Source organism: Clinocottus analis, unplaced genomic scaffold (genome assembly GCF_023055335.1).
Source record: "Clinocottus analis isolate CAN_PGR_092001 unplaced genomic scaffold, fCliAna1.0.p SCAF_20, whole genome shotgun sequence".
In the NCBI taxonomy this organism is placed as follows: domain Eukaryota; kingdom Metazoa; phylum Chordata; class Actinopteri; order Perciformes; family Cottidae; genus Clinocottus; species Clinocottus analis.
In genome coordinates this window covers 14,324,404-14,348,011 of record NW_027175932.1, presented here as the reverse complement: position 1 = coordinate 14,348,011, position 23,608 = coordinate 14,324,404, and the positions used below count along the sequence as shown (strand labels likewise).

Sequence of the window (23,608 nt, the reverse complement as noted above, 5' to 3'; positions counted from 1 at the left end):
CGTGGGGATTCTTTGCCCACGCGTTCGTGCGCCCCACGCGTTCGTGCCCCCGGGCGTTTGTGCGCCCAGGCGTTTGTGCGCCCGGACGTTAGTACGCCCATGCGTTTGTGCGCCCACGCGTTCGTGTCTACTGACCTTTGCAGGTTTTGCCATCAGGCTGCAGCGTAAATCCCACAGGGCAGCTGCAGCGCACCCCTGTGGCCGTGTCTTTACACGTCCTGTCGCAGCCGCCGTTGTTCACGGCGCAGGTCTCTGCAGGAGGGCGGGACAGAGATGGAGAGAGGAAGAGAGGAAAAGGGGGTGTTAACATGTGACCCCCGCTTTTAGGAAGCAGCATGAAAAAGAAACGGGAGGGTGATGTGGGGTGAGACAAAGCTTCATGCGGTTGAAAAATACATAAACAGCAAAACAATAGGATGTAATGTATGTTTTCCCATGGAGCTTTGTCAACACACAGATGAGGACATTACATCACAACACTCCAGTTTTCAGGAGTAGAGGCTTTTTTTTTTTACATAGAGACGAATACAGTGTTCATAAACATAGAAAGTCAGAATCAAGATGTGTTTATCATTGGCAGCTGTGCGTCACTACAAGAACACAAAAACACATGACACTGCTGAAAAGGGTGGGTGCAGAAGTCTTTGGCTCAAAGGCTGGTCCTGTATCCAAATAAAAAGGAAGGGTTAATGTAAGTAGACAGACCAAATTTTAAGTTAGTACAAGGCTGAGTGCTGTAAGTTTAGAACACACTCGGCAGAACCGGCGTATATATTTTACTCCAGAAAAAATGTTCTTGTGCGTGGCAGAGATATAAGGTTTGCTGGGACTTGTGAATATCACCCGAGCTGATCCCAAAACAAACACCAGCTCATGGTAACTCTAGCTCACCTGCCCAGCCGCTGTTGCTTTAGCAAAGCTCAGCACACACTTTCCCGATGGGGCCCGAGAAGTGCTGAGGAGGCTGAAATATGACGTTGACTTGTGTTTGTTGAAAGAGATTCAATAAGACTCCACCTAATAAGGACGTTTCACTTGGTAGCTGTTTGTCTTTTGGTTGGTCTGACTTCAGTTTCTCTAGAGGAACCCACATGGTTCAATTTAAATACCAACATAAAAATTAAGTTTGACATTTTCTACAAGGTTGACACTTGGAATTCAAAAGCTTTTCCTGGACAACAGCAACAAGTAAATTGCGGATGTCCCCCTCCTTCTTGGCAGCTTTTCCCCATTTAATTAAAACGCCAGGAGATTGTGTGCGCAAGAAAAGTGAAGAGGGAAATAGGAAAAGTCCTTTCAGGCTGGCAAACACATCCACGTCCAGAGGTCAAGGCATTAGCATAATGGCCTTTCAAAATGCAGTCACAAACTGCATCGGAGCCAATATGGCGGTGGCATTCTGTGGAGAAACAGGAAGGTGTTTGTGGATTTGTTTGTGTTTCTTTGCGCGGTTCCAAACAACATCAATCTCACGGTTTCTTCCCTTAATCTCTGCTTTCTGGACGGCATTTGTTCCTCGCTGAGCTTATCCGTCAAAGCTCTGTGTTTAACATTTGCAATCCTTTTCATGTCCAGTTCTCTCCGGAGGAGGCGAAGTTATTTCCAAACTCTGACTTGAACGGATAAGTGTTTTAGAACGAGGCGGGAGACCCTGCCCACCTCCACTGTGTGAGAATGCGTATTGTTACGTTAATGTGAGGTGAAGGTCTGCCTGCCTGCACAGGTGTATACAGTCAATGATACTTTGTGTGTGTAAAGCTCCATGTGCATATGAGTGGACTTGATGTGCGGAGGTGGTGTTTATGGGTCAGAGTGATTTATACTGAGTAGAGTTGGCCCTATCATTAGCTGAGACAAAGTCCTGTTCAGAACCCCCCACCCCGCCCCTCCATCTCTCTCTCTTCAAGCCACGCCCCAACCCAGCCCGGGGCCAGACCAAGCACGGGAACACAGACACACCGCCGGGTCTGATTGATGTGCTGGACCCTCATAACCCCTCAGCCCCCTTTCCAAGACTTTACACCTTCCATCTAACCCTGCATATTTCCATCCTCGCCTGGATTGTGTGTGTGCGTGTGTGTGTGTGTATGCTTGAAGCCGTACATATTTCTGCAGAGAACTATCATTGAGAATCACCAATGACGGACTCTGATCACATAGCTGCTTAGTATACTGTCAATCATTCTTTGGTGTTTATTTGTGAACCTTTATTTGTTTTCAAGGAGAGGATCAACTTAAGTCAGCAGAAATGTCTGCAGTCAATTGTGTCAAAGATTAAAGGGATAGTTCAAGATTGTACAAGATAACAGCATCTCTAAAGTTCACAAATGAACACTATTTCTGAGACTTCGTTGGTTGACTAGCAACCTTACAACAATGTGACATGTGTACATGAAATCTGACCTCTGTATTTAGCTGCAAAGGGCTGTTGTGAAACTTTGTGTTTAGTGTCTCACTGATGGATACTTTGACATGCGAAGAGGAGGCGCTTAGGTCCAAACCGTCAACCTCGGGAATAAAAGACGACCTGCTCTGCCCACAAAGCGCTGCCGCACTAAGCAGCCTCACTTCCCACCAAGACCCAATACAGTCACAGTACCGGGCCAAACCATATTCTGCAAAGCTACAAGTTGTCATTTCTACACTTTTATACAAATAAAACAAGCAGAATAGAATGAAAGATCACGATACAACTAAACAACATATTTTGCCTAAATTTTAATGGCATAGCCAGCAAACGCCGACACGTTTCGGCATGAAGCCTTCACCAGGGAGTCAAACAGATCTGATCTGGAACAAGTGGACCTTTTATTGTGGTATTCCACCAATGGAAATCTTCCACTTTGACATGTTGTAGTTTGTAGACAATTAAAAAGCAAATCTAATGTTGGCAAGCTGATTTTGTAACTACAGTATTGAGAGACTCGGGCTAGCTGTTTCCAGTCTTTATGCTAAGCTAACTGCCTAACTACAATATTCATGTTTCAATCTGTCTATAATCACCTAAAACTAAGAATCATAGTGTTTTCCTCAGCTGTCTTGCACCGGCATGTTTATACAGCAGCCCAGAGAAGAGGCTGGCTCGTTTTACGTTATCTGAAGGTCGTGATGTGTTCTGAAACAGAACCTGGTATGAGACCGTCCCGGGGTTACAGAAGTAAAGATCGTGATATTAATAAGCCCGGACGTTACTGGTGCTTTTTAATGTTTTGATGGAAGTTATTATCACACCGCAGCAACCAGGTGCTCTGCTCTCTGTGTCAGGGAAGAACTACACACAAACAAACACACACACACAGACACACACACATAGAGACACAAACACACACAGACACACACACACACACACACACACACACACACACACAGACACAAACCAACAAACACACACAAACAAACATAGAGACACACACAGACAAAAACACACACATACAAACAAACACACGCACATAGACACAAACAAACACACACACTCATACATAGACACAAACAAACACACACACACACTCATACGTAGACACAAACAAACACACACACACACTCATACATAGACACAAACAAACACACACACACATAGACACAAATAAACACACACACATAGACAAAAACAAACACACACACAGACAAACAAACATACACACATATAGACACAAAACACACACATATAAACACAAAACACACACACCCATGACTCGCGAGCAGAGACGCCTCTCGTCAAGTGAACCAGCTGAAGAGAAGGAAACTCGAGTTAAAGGCAACTCCGCTTTTTATTGTACGTGCAATCAAATATGTAAGAATAAAAAGCCCAAAACTTGATTAATACATCTGTGAAGCTGTAAATGAAAGTGAACCCGAATTAGTCATCGCTGCTATGTTCACATGAACGCTCGGCCAAAAGCCTTTTTTTCTTTCTTTAAACTTAAAGCAGAAATGTTATTATTTTAATAACATTTTACATTTGTTTTTAGCGAGATATTAACTTTATAGAGTGACTTTATTTTGCTGTAAATATAACTATTGCTGCTCTATAAACAACATGTAGATTCTAATCATAAATGCATTTGTTTCAAAGTAATTATTTAGTCATGTAGAATAACAGAGTAGAGTACTAAAATCCTAAAGGTACGTCTCATCCCTCCGTATGCTTGGAAAGGCAGGGGGCGGAGCTAAAGAGCTTTTCATTTGGTTGCAAATTGCAACCTTGTCATTCAATGATAATCATCTTACACACTCGGCCTTTAAATGGGCACACGTCAAATATTGCTTTACAGGAAGATGATTCTATTTGTATTAAAAAAATACAAAGAGATTTTTTTTTTTTTTTTTTTAAATTGCACAAGTAAATTAACCTGGGATGTCTAAAACAGTTAAAAGGGCATTTTTAACTTCATCTAAAAATGCCAAAAGCCTGTTTTGTGCAATTGACATGAGTTAATTCCCAAACTTCATTTTAAATAAACATGTTTGATAAACTTTGAAACAGATCATAAAGTTTTATTTCCAGCAGCCGTACATATTTCTGCAGAGAAAGGTTTGTCAGCAGGTTCACACAGGTGGGTTGGTAAGTTTGTGGTTAACATGTCTGTTAACCACAAGGTTAACTAATTCTGATGAGCAATGAACCCGAACATCATGTAGATTTATGTTTATTTACTTTTATAAAAAATGTAATTTTACATATTTAGATGATGAAGACCAGTCATTGGGTGTTGTGACTCTCGATGAAATCGATATGAAAAAAGGAGGTTTCCAGGTTCGGGTAGGTACGAAACATGAAAGCAACTGAGCACAACTCTCCTCCTGCAAACTGAACAAGGTTGGCGACTCCATCTGTGGGGATTACAATGTGTCAGCGAGGGGCAGAGGAATGAAGGGAAGACGGCAAGTATACACATGTCTGTCACACTTGGAAACGCTGACCGCTCTTTTCCGTGAGAGGAGGACACACGTTCTATTGATTAAAGCTGGAGAGCATGAGAGAAAACCATGTGTTTACTAAAGCCACGTGCCAAGGAACAGCAACTACTGCAGTGTTGGGGAAAAGGTGAGAGGGGCACGATCACCTGTCAGTGCTCAACAAGATCCCCCCTTTTGCCCCGTGATGGGCAACTAAATCAGCTGTCAGTCAGCATAGCTCTGGCCTGTAATCACTTTGTATGGACACACCCACTGTGCACGCACACAGTCCAGAGGTTTATTTAGATCCAGGGCCACAGAAACTGTAGCACCACTGAGTCTCTCTTTAGACACTTTGCTCACATGTGTCCAGCACCTGGCTCCTGATTTTACTTCAATTTCTGCACCATGAAATGTCTCCGGGTTGCTTTTCATCAAGTCATCCACACTCCCCCACCCCCAAATGTCTCTCCACTGCTCTCTCTATCCTGTCCTCGTCTGCGGCGTGTCAGAGAAGGCAGGATACAGGCGAAATGCTGGTACAACCGGAGGTGAAGCAGGGTCTAGTGAGGAGTGAGGAGAAATCTAATACTCTGTTAAAATGTGGTAGAGGGAGGAGAGAGAAGGACAAACAGGTAGATCTGTTAAAGTCCAATTCATTACTCTTCCTCCACACTGGCCAGAACCTGCTGAAGTGAAATGTGTACATAAAATTGGAAAGTACACTACAGACTGTAGCACATCGGTTTGGAGTACCGAGGCATCGGGAGGGCTTTCCAATGTACTGCCTGAGAAAATAAAATGAAGGTTCAATTTAAAACATCAGAGTATGAAAGTAGGGCTTGAGAAAAAGCACAAGTTTCATCGAAAGACCCATTCAATTTTGTCTGATTGATCAGGTTGTGGGAAAAACATTGATTAATTGATAGAAAGTTGGGTTGAAGATCTAAAAGCAAGAAATGTCAGGGTGCAGTCCCTCAGAACCTATCATAGCCTGATCAATGCTTTTTGAAGTAGAACTCTTCTTTAGCCACAGGGTTCCCACCAAAAAACCTGTTCGGTGTCTTTAGAGGGGCCTGGCGCAGACACACACGGAGCTTCAGTGAGCTTCTGGGATCACGAGATCGCTGAGTTTAGATTAAAACTTTTTTTTTTAGCCACGGTTGTATTGTAACAGCTTGTAATAGAGTGTTCTTCTCCAGTGCATTCATAATTTATAAACAGGTGTCACTTGAGAGCTTTCCCACCATAACGTCACAACCTGCTCTCACTTCCAACTCGTTGGTAAGTCCCCCATGGCGTCTGATACCGATGCATTACGCTTTCAACTCACGCAAATATAAAATCGGCAACTGCTCCTTTGTATAAAGATTGAGGTGGTCAACACAGGTAGGGTAGGAGGAGAGTTGGAAGGGAGTAGGATGCATCAGACAAACACAGAACCTTCGGCCAGAAGCCCAGCATTCGTGTCCTAAGTCGTTAGGCACTCTGTAGTCTTACAGTATTCACGAGTTACGTGAGTCATTAGTGGCAAAAACTGATGCTGAAGGTAACTCGAGCGTCACAGTTTGAAGTGTAGGGCCACTGACCAAGCATCGGCATTTGACGAGATGGGACCAAAAGGTCTATTTTATCTTATTAACAGAGCCAGCACACTCTAACTGTAGTTGTGAAAAACATCTTTACAATATCAATATATTTTGAAAATCTTGGGCAAACCTTGAGCCACCCCTCAGCATTCATAGCAGGAACAGAACACCCAAAGACCGACCCTAAAACCGATTGGATCAGGCTTGACTGGTGTTTCCTAAAGTGTGGTCCAAGGATGCCCGGGGCTTTTGACGATTTGGCTATTCTTCACCTTCAATCATCCCGCCAAAAAAACAGACATTGATGTAATTTGAAAAGATTGGATGATAAAAGTCTCATTCGATCAACGTTTTGTAAGTAAAGATCCATGTTGTCTATCTGGGTTGTCCAGTCGACACACAAAGCCTAACAAAGAATAACTGATGGGGCAAGTTGGGGCTGCAACAATTTCAGGGGTTTTGCTTTGGTGCAAAGGTATCTGATTTTTGCAACATGGAAATCAATAGTAAGGGGAATGGAGCACAAAACATTTGGAGAAAGGTGCAACTGGAAAAGTAAATGTTAGTCATTGAGAAAACCTTCGAGCCATCTAGAGATTTGTAAGGTAGAGTTAGGGAGGGCCGGTTTAAAGGAATAATGATCTCCTTTTTTCCATTTTCATCACTTTAGATACAGTTGGAACAAAAGTGACTGTGGGAAACACAGTGGGCATCAAAGGTTTAAAAAAAAAAAGATTCATAAAATAAAGGCAAAGAGAGGAGGACGAGGAAGGACGGAGAGGAGTAGAGTCGGGGATACAAGCACAAGCGCCATGGCAACACATAGAAAGAGGAAGAAAAGAGTTACCCATAAGTAGCCGCCGTTTCACCCGCTTGTCCACATCAGCTACTGACGTGGAATTGAACTCAGAGCTCTCAATTGCAGCCTCATCTTTCTCTAAAACACAAGTGACAAGGGGACAAACAGTGAGCAGCAGGTTAATGAGAAGCCCAAATGACCAGACCTTCAGCCCCTCTTGGCGTTTGAGCAAAACAAAAAAACCAAAGCCAAGAAGCAAAGAAGCGATGAAGAAGCGCCAAAATCCCTGTTAGCGTGTTAATCCCCAAACAAATAATAAATCCCCCAGAGCAAACAGAAGAACAAAAGAAAACAAAATAAATGAAATGATCAGTATCAGTGTGTAGCTTACAAAATGAAGCGGTAGGTAGGCAGGTAGGTGGGGACGGAGGGGAGGAGGAAGTTCAGAGCTGACACATGAAGAAAGTCCACAAAAACAAGGGTGGTTAGGTTTGGGGGATGGAATGGGGATGGGATGAACGTTAAGGGGGATTTTAACTCTGATGTTGATGTTGACGTTGCTGTTGTCGCCGATGTAGTGTCTGTCTTCAATATCAAACGGCCACACTTTGTCAGCAATGATTCCCTTGCGTTAGGATGGAGGAGGAAGATGGGAAAGAGAGTGAGTGGTGGAGACATGTCCAACATTTCCGAGACAAGCTGCCTTGAATGTGGGAACAGAGACGGAAGCAAAGGGAAAGGGGTGGGAGGGACAGTCACGACAGAAAAGAGGAGAAAGGGTGGTGCCGGAGAGGAGGACGAGAGGTCAAACGGCAGAGGGAGGGCCGAGCGATGACGAGATGATCGAGAGGGAATGATGAACCTCAGATGGTGAGAGGAAGAGAGAGAGAGAGCAAGGGAGACAAGGATAAGGAAAGGCAGGATCAGTGCCATCATCGCCCACTATGGGAGAGGTATGTGAGGGAAAGAGGGGTGCACACACTGAGACATGGGGTTTGACGGGGGAGTGAAGAAAGGGCATGCAGAGAAACAAAAACACAAAAAAGCAGGAGGAGGTAGTCTGGGCAGCGCTGGTTGCCTGTTTGTCTATGGAACACATCACAACTGGCTTTGACAGTCAACGCTGGAAAAACCACGTTCCCAAAGCTGGGCAGCGGAGGTGGTGGTGGTGTTTGGGTGGAGAGTGAGGGGAGGGGAGAGTGTGGCCTTGGCAAAGGAGGAAGGAACGCTGTTGAGAAGGCATGCATGTGGTGCGGCGTAGGGATGGCGGATTTTGGCGATGGCGGGGAGGGACAGGGCTTTTCATTGGGGCCTGAGTCATTAGGGCCTGAATGAGCATCTCTCTGTGAATGGACGCCACTTGCCGCTATAGGACTGGGCTTTGATGTATACACACGGTCCTATGGGTGGTGGGGGAGGGGGGGTCACAGGGTAATTAATGTCCCGTTCCCTGGGCCTGGCCCGCTATGGTTTTCTCTCTCTCCTCTCAGGCGCTTGATGGACAAAGTGGAGGACTCTCTGAAGTGCACTCTGGGAATGAATGGAGGCTTTCTGGTGCTCAGCTAACTGGTGAAATGTGGCTGTGTGAATGTGTGTGTGTGCATGTGTGTGTGTGTGTGTGTGTGTGTGTGTGTTGAATCGAGAGCTTGTGCATACCAGTCTGCATGCTTTTGAGCATCTGCCTACTTGAGTGTGTGAAAAAAATGGAGATAAAGTGAGTGTGTGTGTGTGTGAGGGGTAGAAGTGTAAAACAGGTTGAGAAGAGGGGAGTTTACGGGGCTAAGCCGTAGTTCAGATGCCCACAGAGAGAAGGAGAGGAGGGAGGGGGGTTGGAGAGTCAGACCTACACAGGACGACGAAGGGGGGGAAGAAATAAATTCACTTTATACTACTACAGTTAAGAGGAGAATGGGGGAAAAAAACAATGCAGGAGGACTAAGGTCACGAAAAACAACAACGACAATACAAAATGTACTGCAATTCAAAGGTAAAATGAAAAAGGGAAACCATACAAATGCACCGCAGGCCTTCCCATGCAGCTGGACAAGCAGACGGACAGACTAACAGACAGACAGACAGACAGACAGACAGACAGACAGACAGACAGACAGATGCTGATGAGTGGCAGACAGTTGGACAATGTGGCACACGTGAGTGGACACATGCAGTAGAAGGAAGGATGCAAGTTCCTGCCTCTCTGTTAAGGTGTACGGCGCAGAAAGCGGGCTGATGGGATGGGGATGAGGCATGAAGGACAATTTGTCGTTTCGAGGTTTTCGACGAGTCGCTCGCTTTTTCTTTTTGTTCGGGACTTGTGAGGAGGTGGAGGATGAGGAAGTAGAGAGAGAGGAGGTGGAGGAGGTTAGGTTTTGCTTTGTTTGGGAGCTTTGACTAAGATCAGGCTGCAATTGAGATGTCCGTTTTTGACCACATGTGGCTCCCCCCAACCCACCCAGAGTCACTCTGTCCTCTTGTGCGCTGAGGATTGATCCTTTAAATCCACCCGATTTGGTTTTAACACGGATGCTCAGACAAGACAGGCAATCAGGTACTATCACCAGAAAGCAGCAGGAGGAGGAGGAAGGAGAAAGGAGGAGCGGAGGCACAGCGCTACACAGAAAGGATAACAGGGAGGGAGGTGGGAAAGGGGGGTTCAAGGTAGGTCCATAGAGCAGTTGGGACACGCAGACCAGAGATACTGAGATCCTTTCTCTTGTCACAGTATAGAGAGAGAGAGAGAGAGAGAGAGAGAGAGAGAGAGAGAGAGAGAGAGAGAGAGAGAGAGAGAGAGAGAGAGAGAGAGAGAGAAAAGACACAAGACATTGGGAAAGGAGAGAGTGGAGGGTTCCCTCTCGTTCTGCTTCCTCTTCACTGCCTTTCCTTGACGGTGTTTCATTTCTTCAAGGCAGCTGGAAACAAAAGGGGGTTATTGACAGTCAAAACCCAATCTGCTTGAGTGATGAGGGCGAGAGAGAGAGAGAGAGAGAGAGAGAGAGAGAGAGAGAGAGAGAGAGAGAGAGAGAGAGAGAGAGAGAGAGAGAGAGGGAAAGAGAGAGAGAGAGAGAGAGAGAGAGAGAGAGAGAGAGAGAGAGAGGTGTTTCCAGTGTTCGGACACAGCAGGAAGGACAGCACATCAAAATGACATCAGATAATTGTGTGTCCGTGTGTGTGTTATCAGCAGCTGTGTCCTTGTACTGAGACGTTTCTCAGTTGAGAGTCAGGACTGAGACAAACTGTATGCGTCTTCTGGGTGTGCAGGTGGTTATAACCTCGCCGTGTTACATGACACCAAGTATTAAATCACTCTCTTTGGTCTAAACCTCGTCGAAAATACAAAAATAAGTACTATTTATTTTTTATATTTGGTTGTTTAAGATTTCAGCTTCCCAATAACAAATGAGCCAAACTTGTAAACAGAAATCTAATGGACTCCCAAGCAGCTCACTACTCGGACAGAGACTTGGTGACCTGTAACCAGGTAAGAGATTTTGGCACCAGAGCAGTCAATACAAATTATGATTCCAAGCTCTGAACCTGCTTTGCTGAATTTTTGCTGAGAATGAACCATTTTCTTTGAGTATTCACACGTTTTGTGTTTATAGCAGAGTGTGAAAGAAAATGGTCAAATCTGCAGGGAGTCCAGACTGTACTTGACTTAGGGTAATGTCACATTACCACTTGTTTATTTAAGCGACTAATACACGTACTAAGTGTAGGAAAAGATGACGTTACTTACAATAAGTAAGTAAATCACGTTATGTAGCCTACGTAACCCAACTAGATGATGCAACTACAGTACATAAGTTCATTACACAACTAAAATAAGTCATTGTTGAGTTTTGGTTCCACTCGGGATACAAACATTAGCCTTCTAGGTGAAAGTCCTGTGTTTTCTTGACCCATCCATCCACCCAGACCTTCTGCCTACGTAGACTTTTTCTTTCTCCATAGTAACCCGAGGGTAAAAGGGAGCGTTGAGGTGAAGAGAAAGCTCTCAATTTACCAGTTACCTGCGTATATGTTCCGTCGCTCACCTGTGATCATAGTGAACGAAAGAATAGATAAAAGCGGCCTAAATGAGCTTCCTTTTTAGGGTGGCTCAGCCTTACAGACAAGGTGAGGAGGGGCCAGCTCAGCGGGTTCGTGCCTCTGATCGGGATGCCTCCTAGACGTCTCCTTTTTGAGGTTTTCCAGGCACGTCTAACAGATAAGAGGCCCCGAGGTAGACCGAGAACACGCTGGGGAGATTACATATCTCGTCTGGGCTGGGAGCACCTCGGGGTTGCCCAAGAGGAGTTGGAGAGCGTTGCTGCCCCCTACAACTCGGCCCCGGATTAGCGGAAGCTAATGGATGGATGGATGTATAATTTTGTCTGTTAGTCAAAAATACTCACGCCACGTGAGGCCACGCTGCATGTCCAAAACCATCCCGAGAGGACTACGTGTAGCAGCCTTGTTCTCTTCTCAGATGAATGTTGCGTGACAGTGTTAAGGGCCTTCTATCATACAACACATGTTACAGTCATACAGCTGTGAGGGCTTCAAGGTGTGTGTGTGTGTGTGTGTGTGTGTGTGTGTGTGTGTGTGTGTGTGTGTGTGTGTGTGTGAGAACTTGGAAGCCGTCTTGGCTGTCACTCACCGATGCAGGTCTTGCTGTCTGAGTGCAGTGCGTACTTCTGGTGGCAGCCACACACCGGACCTGTGTCTGTGTCGTCACATGTGTGCTGGCAGCCGCCGTTTCCGTAGTTACACGTCACTGGAGACAACACACACACGTTTATGGGTCTTTTCTGGGTAAAAAGAAAAATCGGCCACCACACTAACAAATTCTCCAATGCGACAAAATACATTGTTGGTCCGTGTCCTGCAGAACAACATCTCTGTTTCAAAAATAAAAGCCTTTTCTGATCTTTCACTGCATGGTTAAGTCTTATTAGGGTTCTTCATAACTTCTTGAGAAAAGAAAAGCAATTAGAAAGAATGTGAGAAACACGATAGTTCAGAAGAGAATGAAGAGTGAAGAGGAGCGATGAAGTGATGGCTGGAGAGGGAAAACGTGAGGAAGAGGAGATTGTAACAAGGAGGTTTTCACTTCCTTTAGGAAGGAAAAAACGTTTGACATGATTTGAGATGATTTGAGACAGGATGCCGAGGAAAGGGAAGAAAAGAGAGGATGTGGGAATCAGAAAATGCAGTGGTGAATATGGACAGAGAGAGGAGAAGGAGGGAGTGTGTGCTTATGTGTGTGTGTGTGTGTGTGTGTGTGTGTGTGTGTGTGTGTGTGTGTGTGTGTGTGTGTGTGTGTGTGTGTGTGTGCGTGTGCGTGTGCGTGCGTGCATGCGTGTAGACATAACTAGCATTTCTTTCATCACTTCTTTACTACCGCTCTGTGCCGCCATGCTCAACAGGCCGGCACACCACTGGGTCCCTCGCCACAAATGAAATGTTACCACAGCGGGTGATGCATTAGAGACTTTCAGATGCTTTCACAATCCTGACACTCACCGTCTTAGAGGAGAACAAGATGTGTTGCCAAACAATGTGTAACTAAAAGCGAATCCCCCCTCCCCTCCCCACTCACCACCAAAACAGCAGCCCTAAATTCCATGGCTGCAGGCTCTCGGCGTGAAGAGTGAGAAACAGGGATGGAGCCGCAAGGGGGGAGTTTGAGACTCCACTGAATCCTTCAGCACCTTCAGCTTGGCCTGAAACGCTTTACTGATTTTGGTATTAAATGTCCACCCTCATATTTTACCGCTGAAGGCCTCCTGGAACTTCTCCATCATTGCTATTACAGATGTTGATTACAGGAACAGTGAAGATCCCTCATCGCACCAGTACAAAACCTCAATAAATTCAAGTCTATGAAGCAAAGTGTTAATACCTCACTGCCATGTGAATCGTAAAATAAAGTGACAAGGCAATTGACGAAAGATTAACAAATGACGGAGAGCGTTACGCAAAAGTGCCTTTGACTACATGTGGGATTTAAAGACATCCAACATCTGTGAGCTGCTCATTTTATAGCTCGTTCATGCTACATGACTTTAACCATTATTTTCCACTCACTGAAAATGATTGAGCTGCTTAACAAAAACCCTGGATCAGAGGCAGATTAACGTTGGGTCAAAGACGTGAACCAAGAGGCTCGAAGACGCATGGCAGACGCATGGCAGACGCATGGCAGACGCATCACCGACGCATCACCGACGCATCACCGATGCATGGCAGACGCATGGCAGACGCATGGCAAACGCATCGCCGACGCATCGCAGATGCAATGCGGTCACATTGCAGACGGAACATAGACTCATCGCAGGTGCATTATAGAGTCATTGCAGACACATCGCAACAGACACATTGCAGCAGACACATCGCAGACACATCATAGACTCATCGCACACGTGTGTGTGTTTGTTTGCGTGTGTGTCTGTGTGTCTCAATGTAGGGCGACACTGAGGTCAGGTGGGATACGTACATATACAGCCTTTCTGGTTTTTGGCCAGCTCAAAGCCGGGACGGCACTCGCACGACACCCCGCCTTTGCCTGGTGCCTCCCTGCAGATGTGGGCACAGCCGTGGTCCTTGTTCATGCAGTTCATCCCGTCTGTGGAGGGTCACAGGGACACAGGAGCAGAGAGCTGAGGAACTAGTGTCTGATTGTACAGAGGTGATCTCAGCTGACACGTCATCATTTCAACTGGCACAATGAGGTTATGAAAAGTAGAAAAAGAGCTTCACTTATAAATAATCAATAATATTAAGTAACAGTTGGAAGTTAGCAGTAGGGGAATATGGAAAAACTATTAAAAAAATAACATCAGAAACAGTTCAGAACAGTGATGACCCACTGAGAGTGTTTGTGTCATGCAGGTTTCACAACTGCCCCGACCCTTTAGCAGACTAGCGACAGTTGCCGGGTCTCTTAACTGCAATGGGAGAAGTGCACAAAGACACAGGTCATGACCAATTATTTTGCTCCATAGTCACCAAAGTAAAGATCTATTTTTCACTCGCCACATACGGACAAATTAGGAAAAAATCCCATGCGTTCTGAACATTTTGACATAAATCACTATCATTCTTGAATGCGCTGTGCCACTGCAGTGTCTCACTTTAAAGTTTGCAATTCACCTTTCACAAACCTCTTTTAAAACCAAATATTTAGAGAGCACTATAGTATATGTTGCTGCAGATGAGAATCCAAATGGAAATGGATAAAAAAAAGCAGATTTCTACAGCTGCATAGAGCAGCTCGAGGTGAAACGCTGCTTGGATGTCTCGGAGTACGACAGCAAATAATAACAGCAAATAATACTGTCTCACTGAGCAGTTTTATTCACCTGCTGAAGAGGCCTCCTCTCCTGGGCCGTGCACAAACAAGTCAAATTTGTAATATGTGAAACCGGGGTGCTTTCCTTGACGTACTACATCATTGTACAGTTGTACCCATAATCACAGCAAAGAACAACCACATGAGTCACTGAGATTGGCACTGAGGACCTGAGCTTTGTGATAACGAGCACCAACTGAACAGCCAACAGTCATCAAACCACCGTTTTCATTTATTAATTTAAAAAAACGGTTTCATGCTTTCTGTCATACCACTTTCTCCCACGCTAAAATCCAGACAAATGTCCTCCTCTTGATCAGGACCAATTAAGCCTTACAAATTAATTTATGACGTTGCTCAGCCAAGATTTTTCAGCTGTCACCGATCTACCGCTTCTTGTCAGCACCGACACGGCTGCCGGCCCTCCGCCTACTTGTCTGATCCTCCATTCTTCCACCCAAGCCGTCTGATGTGGTCTCCTATCCCGGTGATTTGTGGAGCACACTGTGGTAATAATGTCTGAAATAGGCCAGCATTTAAATCTTCATCAGCCGGGGGAGGACACAAGGAGGCGGAGGACGGAGGGCCAGTGCTCTCCAGAGAGGCGAGCGGGGAAGGAGAAGCCAGCCAAAGATATCACTGAGCTCTGGGAAGAACTGGGACATTTCACCATGTGGATGTCTAACAGTCACAGTGCAATCATATGTCTTCACTTCAAAAGATGGTTGCTTTAACAAAGTGTGTGCATTGTATGTACTTACCACTGTATGTTCATAATGTGCAGAAACTGTTGCTTGATTTTGAAAAGAAACTATGCATGTACTGTCACTCCATCCCTGACAATAGTACCCATGAGGGTCATAGTTTGAAGAGTAGGCCCACTGACCAAGGCCTATTTGATGAGTTGGGAATGAGAATGTGTGAATGAGATGATGTGAACCTTGTGGGAACACTCCTCGTTCATGCCAATCAATCAAATCATATGACCAGGCAACATCAACGCACCTCTTTAAATGATGAGCCTTTGGCAAGACACATTGACGGAAGGAATCCGCCTCCTCAGGGACAAACAAAATAGACCTTCACCACAACAGAATGAACTTCCTTCAAAGGTTCCTGTTACCAAGACACCGTCATTGTGTTTCTTTGTCCGTCACCTTCTGTTTTTTGGCAAATACAAAATTGATTGTATTAGCCTAAGACTCCATTATTCATGTTGAGCTAGCTGGAGCTTTTTTGATTTTCATTGATACTTCATTGACACTGCGAGTTTTCATCAGTGGTGACTTGTAGCGCTAGCGCTGATGGATGAAGTCACTGCAAAAGCTACGGGACAAGAGCTGCCGTTTGTTGGTAGCTGGGGGTTAGGAATGTCAGGGATTTGCGGGGATTTTCTCAAATTCAATGTAGAGACACAAAAGAATCCCTCTCAATCACCACGTATGACCCACTACGAGTGAGCGGCAGTTTCTGCACAAGCTACCTTCACAAGCAGTACATTTAGAGGCACTGAGCCACTTTAGCTCTGTCATATACGAGGTTGCTACATCACTGTGTGATTTTATGTGCATGTGCTCCAGAGTTCCCTCTGTTCCTCTCTGTCTCCTATGCTGCAGTCAGCAGCAAGTATTTTTATATTTAAAGAATGAAATGAGTACCTAAATGTTTTATCGACTTTTAAAAAGGAACCAATGTTCATAGCAGAACGACGCCGTGTTTGGGGTCAACGTGGTTGGGGGGTGATATGAGTTGTAATTTATGAGAAAAAAACTTGAATGGAGATATGTGCGTTTAGGTGCGTGTGTGTGTAGACGCCCAGCTCGGCGAAATGAGATGACCTCTTTGTTTTTTATTTCTTTATTTATTCCTATGTATATATTATATATATTTTCCTGTACTCTAGGTGGGTGTACCAGTGGGGGAGGAGTGGGGGGTGGGAGGGGTATGTTGTATGTTTGTATGTGTAAAAAAAAAAGGATAGAAAACAATGGATGTTTCAGTTAAAATGCATTTTTGCTGCTGTATGTCTATCGAAATAAAAACAAATTTAAAAAAAAAAATTGAATAATTTTTACGACTAAGAGAAAGATTAAAGTAAAAAATGTTTGAGAAAACGAATGTTTTTCTGGGTCCTCACATTGCTTCATGTATCGAGGTTGGATCAGCCTTATCACAGCATGTGATATCCCAGCAGTGATCACCTGAGCAAACTGTATTTTCTAATGAGGTTTTGCAATGAGGAGCCCAGAATCACCATATTATCATAAAAACCTGGATTTTTAAAAGACGAAAAACAACATACCAGGGTTTTTTCGGTTAAAAATACCAATTTTAATCTTAAAGAATAAACTTATAATAATAAGTATTTTCTGGTAAATTTACGGCTGTAATCCCTGTAATTCTCTGAATATTTCACACCTCCTCAGCTCTGTAATGTCTTTTTTCTTTGACCTACACTGGCCCAATTTGGCCGTTGCAAGAGATTAATGTGATTCTCATTATTTTTGGATCTTTACTCTTCAGGATTTCCATTGGTGTGGTGGCACTCACCAAACCTCAGAAACAGCCCTTCCCTGGTCACCATAGTGAATAAAATCCCTTCATGGGGCCCGAGAGCGCTTCAAGTACCTCATTAGGGTGCCATTCCTTCGAGAGAGTCCCCTTCACAAACAAAAAGTCCTTTCTTAAACGCTGCCATTCTAGCTGTCCACTCCCAACGGGACCATTCCATCAAAGTCTCAAATCAATGTAGCCAAAGGAAAATGGGCATTTACATGATTAACAAAAGATCAAACCGAATCTGCCCCTTTGTTCAACATTATATAATTCAAACAATATATTTCAGATGCTATTAGAATGCAGGCAGGAATTGATGCGCTGTCAAAGTTGGACCCTGTACAACCCAGAAGACAAGCAGAGCTGCAACACTATCGGGTCAAAAAAACTTTCAACAGTTTGCAAAAGTGTGCGTTGGCCTTGTTTGAAAACTAAACTCATAAAAGCCGAGTATCTACAATCAATTTAAACCTGGGAGAAGTCAAATAAACCGAGGCGGCGGGAGAAGGTTGACGCGGGCCCGAGACTCGGCACAATCGAGCCTAAAGCAACAAACACGAACTGTGGCCTCTCCACGGATCCGATGTGACGGGGCGCGAGAGGGTGGGGGGGAGCCGGCAGCTCACCGACACGTTTACTCCTCAGACCTGAAAAACCCACACGGGTCCCTGGATACATATTCAGCCGGATCTGATGTCGAGCCGTGTTTAGCTCAACGTCGGCGTTGACCTGCTGCTGCACAGGCAGATATTAGTGACTGACAAGTGACGCACTGCACAAAAAACTTTGTGCAACATGTGATTTGTTCGCGCAAGACTCGATCACAACTTACGCGTGAGGGACTTTATGTCAAGAAAATGACGATCCTGTTCTGAAAAATCGCAAAAAATCCTAAATAAATAAAAAGGATTTAGAGCCATTTCCCCAGTGTTGTGTACACACAGTCCTTATTCAACCAATGCTCCATTTTTAAAAGTTTTTCTGTTCTTACTTCCAAACATCAAGACAGTCGAGCATTTTGCATAGAACACATTCTGTCCACTTTACATTACGGCCTACTCCTAGTGGTCAATGAATAATAAATGAATTCAGATCTAGAGACAGAGCAACAACCATGCAGGTGTTACACAATCAGAAAGTTGCTTTTAGAAAAGGCCACTCAGTAGAGTTCATTGTCCCTCTATTGTCCCTCCTGGTTTACGGTCAAGATTGGGACGATTTAATCCTTTTATATGAAGATGTATTCAACTCGTATGGAGCGTTGTATCAAACATATGACCTTCCCAAATGGATATACATATTTAGTTAAATTAATTCTTTTGCCGTTCCGAAAGTTTTTTTTAAAACTTTGAGACATGAGCAAAGCCCCGCCGGAGACACTAAGAACAGTGAGCTTCTTCAGTTTCAAACTTAGCTCAAGTTTCAAACTCAAAACAGTCGAGAGTGATATCATGCATCATGTAGACGCAGCGACGGATCAATAATTACTTTGCAACGACTCATTTATTTGCAGGGAACACTGTGTCAGTTTTAGATATGTTTACTTTTTGTTTTTTTATTATTAATGATTTTGTTTTTGGTCCAACATCTGATATTAAATATTTTGTGGCGTGATGTGAAAGACATATAGGCTCATATAATATCTGTGTAAATTGATTTTCTGAAAGGAACTGAAATGTTTGACTGCCAAAAGTGATATTATGTTTTTTGGAACTGGTAAAGTATTTGTGATTTGAGTCGTTGTCTCTCTGGAGTGCAAACATGTGCACGCTCCTCTGCAATAAAGTGATGTTTATGTCACTTCTCACGGCAAATCTTCAGTCGGCAAGGCAAAGAGAGAGAGAAGGTTGATGTTCCTTCCTTCCAGCTCGGTGTGGAGCTCTGTTTGGATTGGGGAGGTCAGCCGGTTTACAGCTACTGAGGCTCCTCACCGGGAGCCCCAGCAGGTCCAGATAAAACACAGAGACATGTCTTCACGGCCCAGCGAGCGCCCCGAGGACACAGTCCGTCTCTCGCACAGTTTCTCCTCTGTCTCTTTTATTATCGTCCTGTCTGTCTCTCTCTCTCTTTCACGTTCCCTGCCTTCCTTCCTCCACCTCTCCACACATCTCTCTCTATCCAGATGAGGTCCAAGCATATCACAGCCGTGTTATTACAACCTGACTCTTGCAGTGTTACACCCCAAAGCCCCAAAAGTCTGGCTGGCAGAGTATAATTCGGAGACAGAAAAAAAAGAGAGGAATGAAAGACACATAGACAGAGCGAGAAAGTGAAGAAAGAGGAGAGGAATGTGGAAGAGGAAGGTAGAGAGAGATGGAGACAGAGTAGGATAATTTAGAGCCTCTCAGTCGCTCTCCTCCCACTTCCCTCTGAGGCTGAAGAGGAATGAGGTGATGCTGAACGCCAGTCTCACAGCCTGATCTCCTCACCGGGGAGACAGAGAGACATTTCACACTTTCAGTCAACTGTGAACCAAGTGTGATGTTAACCTTTGAACATGACGCAAGATTGGAAATTGGAATAATTCAACTATGAGGAGACCAAATACACACAATGAATATAACAGGCGTTATGCTCTCTGGGAAGTTGTTACTCTTACTTTGTATGTTTTTCTATATGTACGTGATTTCTGTAAACATTAACCAACACTTAGACTGGTTACACTTCGCGGGTGAGATAATGTTCCGAAACCTTTACGTTCATTTACATTTGAATGCTGCAGTACTTTAGTGCCATGCTGACACATTTCATTTACACACCCGCTGTGATAAAAACACTGTGTCATGTGGACACATTGTACGGGATCAAGCCAATTCAACACATCACACCAACATTTTAGCCACACCAATTTAGACTTATTTAGAAGTGTTTTATTCTGAACCACAACTGTAATTTACACAAGTCCGTCTCTCTAACCTCAAACATGCGCACACTGCAAGATCTGAAATGAATAGAGCGTCACATACAGGAGGACATAGTTACGCTCCTCCAGCGCCTCACAACATCTCCTGGGAGTCTCTCGGGACTCAGGTGAGAGAAACACAGGTTCTGTCTGGCCAACAAAATCGCTTTTTGTTTCTCAAACAAAGCTAATGCTTCTTCAGGCAGTGCAGTCAGTGACCGTGTGGGCTCCCTGTTAGCTTTGACGGCTTGACAAAGTAGCAACAGGGGGCGTGGCGTAGGGAAAGGTTAATTGAGTCGACGCTGCTGTGTTCCTACAGCTTGTATGCAACCTCCCCAGAGACGTGGTGCAAGTCTGTCCGTCCGCTGACAAACGGTCTTTGGAGTCGGATAAAAACAGCAGCGACAGAAAAGAAGAAAACAAGAGGACTGAAATGACAATACAGCTGCCAATAGAAAGAGCATCTGTGTGTGCGCATGCGACGTGTACGATATGTGCCTTATCTATGTGCACCAGCTAATGACGCACACATGTACCAATTGTAAGCCACACATAAAGAACGCCACTTAAAAGGCCCTCTTTTAAAAGAAGTATTTAAATAAGCCTCAGGCGCTCAACCAAACAGGAACTACTTATCCTGATGTTACTGCTTCCTCTGGAAAGAACAACACTGGTACGTCACTGCTTTGTGATGTGCGGCGTACTTTCCATCAACCTGTTGCTGTCATTCAAGATATTGCCGTCCGCCCTTATGAACGTTTCTCTCCCTGGTTATTTCTGAGAGGCTGATGTTTCAATCTGACTTCCGGCAACCTTTGAAAATGTGCAAAGCAACATGGGACGACCTCGTTTTTCATCAACACTCAAGTGTTTGAACCTGGGGAACTAAACCACACCAAGAAAATTAAGCTACAAAAAGCAGTTCTGAATTGAAAACTCAACCAAATGAAGTGTGAAAAATATTCTTTATGAGTATTAAGTCAATTAAAAGCACACCAGACAAGAAAAAGAAGAGAAAACGTCTCCCAACCCCCTCGCTCCCCCCTTAACATCTCTGCTCTTGTAAGTGCTATTTTAATTTAAATCTGTCTGACGCCGATTCTCTCTCTCTCTCTGTCTCTCGCTCTCTCTGTCTCTCGCTCTCTCTCTCTCTCTCTCTCTCTCTCTCTCTCTCTCTCTCTCTCGGCTCAACCCACTGCGCTATAGGTGCTAAGCCATGAATTTCAATGAGAGCTTTTCTTGGCTGCATTGAACTCTTTTAAATAAGGACGATGCCTTTCTTATAACCCTCCCCAATCTATTCTTCAAACACACTCTCTCAAACACACACACACACACACACACGCACACACACACCCTCTCCCTCATCCTTTTACTGACTCTTTCTGCATGTCACTCTAACTTCACAATGTGGATTTGATTTTGTATCATCAAGCTGGAGTTCTGTCGGCTTCCCTGTTTTGCGTAGTGCGTTCGGGAGGGGAACCAGTGGAATGAAAGCACTGAACAGGCAGCGGGTCCTGTTCTTCCAGAGCAAACACAACTCACGGTTGTGAAAGAGCAAAAATACCGTGTTTACTTTCCGCTTCAGCAAATCCAAAAAAAGAAAATGAACATTCCCAAAGCAATAACAGAGAGAGGGGGCACGTAGTAAAATCCCCTTTCGGGATCGGAAGCAACAGGGTGTATAGGAAATGTGGTCTTAATTTAAAGGAACACTAACAGCCGCTACCAAACTGGCAGTTCTTTCCTTTTATTTACAGTAACTTGAAGGAGCTCAAGGAATGACCAGTGGAACCTGGAACGAGAGTTATCTTTGCACACAATAATGATGGCCAAAAATCGAGTGGTTTCAAAGACGGAGCTGAAATAATTGACATCACCTTTCATATTTTTTACATAATAGAGCGATAGTCTCGCATAGCTACAGCTATCTTCACAGTGCTGTCAGTGCTAAAGAAAGGTATTAGGTAGCAACATTTTGGGAAAGAGTATTTTACATCCTGGACTGGTTGTCCCCATCAGTCACGAGACACAAAAACATAGAAAAATATGGACGTCTGACTGAGCCACCTGCTGAATCGTCTGCAAAGTTTACTTTAGCTGATTTCTGCTTAAAGGCTAAAGCAGTGATTTGAGTCAAATATTTACATCACTAATTTTACTATAGCAATTTATACTGTGAGTCTACACAGCCAGCCAAAATATCCATAGAACTCCGCATTCCATGTATTCCCCAAGCCCTCAGGAAGAAACCCAAGCTTTGAAGCAAATCATAGTGGCCAAAAAAGGCACAAAAGTGTGGAATTAGTTTGCCATTTGGTGTGCTTGCACAAGGCTGGAGAACTTTGCCTTAGATCCGAGTAATTTTATTGGAATGGTACACTTGGAAGTCAAACCTCTTTTGCAGAGAAATGATTACATTCTTGCAGCGTTTGCTTTGCAAGGTCAGCACTACAAACTAACATCACCGTGATGGATTAGCGATCTCAATCAAGTTTCAAGTCCCTGCAGGTTGGTTTTACAATGTACCAGAATAAACAAGCACCAATGGCTCACTGGACGGTAGGAAATATGTCAAAACTGATGGTGCTTTTTGGAGTCTATTCCATGCGGTGCTGTTTGGAACGAGCCTATTGCTCGGCTCCTCTTTTCCAATCCTACTATGATGAAGGAATGATACACCCTACTCTGCCTTTCATTGGCTTAACTTATTCTTACCTGCACCCTAATTATTCTCCCTTTCATGCCGACACCTAACCAGCCCAACCGACAAGGGCAACCAGTAGCACATGGCTGTTCAGAACACATTACTCGGCCCCCAAAAGTGCTGCTTGCAAAGTCGTCTGGAAGCGCTTGTTGACTCTAACGTCAGTATATCCATCCAAAAGTGAACCGCAGTCAATGAGCCGCGGCCGAGCCACCCGCTGCTGTACAATATGGCTAGTTTATTCATATGTGTCACATGTTCAAATTGCACCATTTTAAACCTGCACGCCCCAAGGTCCCCAACAGTACACCCGCCAAGATGCAAAGTAGATCGGAGGACTGGTTCTGGAAGTGTGCAAAGGACACACCCACATATACACAGACAGATATGTTGCTTCAGATGTCACGTAAAGTATGTTTTATTCGTAGCCAATGAGCTACAACCTGCAAACCCCAGGTCTCGGTCTTTAAATGCTCCATCGGCGTCAGAACTCGTGTCCTCGGCCACAACGTCAAAATGAAGGCGATTACATGAAAGCAAGAGAGCCGGCGAACCAGAGTTTAGTGTGTTATGTTAACAGAGTCCAGCTGCTAACGTTAAAGAGAGGAAAATACTTTGGGGGGAACAGTTTGATTCGCACAGCCCTTGTTAACTGAAATAGTCAGGCTACAAAGCCTGTGTGTGTATCTGACTTGTTCCGGCTAGAGGCAGATGTTAGTTTCCTGTAAAAGGCTGGGAAATGATGAGACAGGAGGACGTCTACTTTGAGCGTGTGTGTGTGTGTGTGTGTGTGTGTGTGTGTCCACTCCCCGTGTTTCCTGTG

The 23,608-nt window shown here is 44.5% G+C and overlaps 1 protein-coding gene across 2 annotated transcripts in view; it reads right to left on the bottom strand.

Moving 5' to 3' along the window:
* Positions 1-23,608, bottom strand: part of scube1 (signal peptide, CUB domain, EGF-like 1) — a 96,900-nt gene that overhangs the window by 31,688 nt on the left and 41,604 nt on the right. The window contains exons 5-8 of one of the 2 annotated variants that reach the window (XM_068586424.1): positions 13,763-13,891; positions 11,924-12,040; positions 7,333-7,422; positions 136-252 (exon numbers count right to left, since the gene is read on the bottom strand). In XM_068586424.1, coding sequence (XP_068442525.1) covers positions 136-252; positions 7,333-7,422; positions 11,924-12,040; positions 13,763-13,891 — 453 coding nt within the window. The remainder of the gene's footprint in view (positions 1-135; positions 253-7,332; positions 7,423-11,923; positions 12,041-13,762; positions 13,892-23,608) is intronic. The other variant, XM_068586425.1, reaches the window with a different exon arrangement.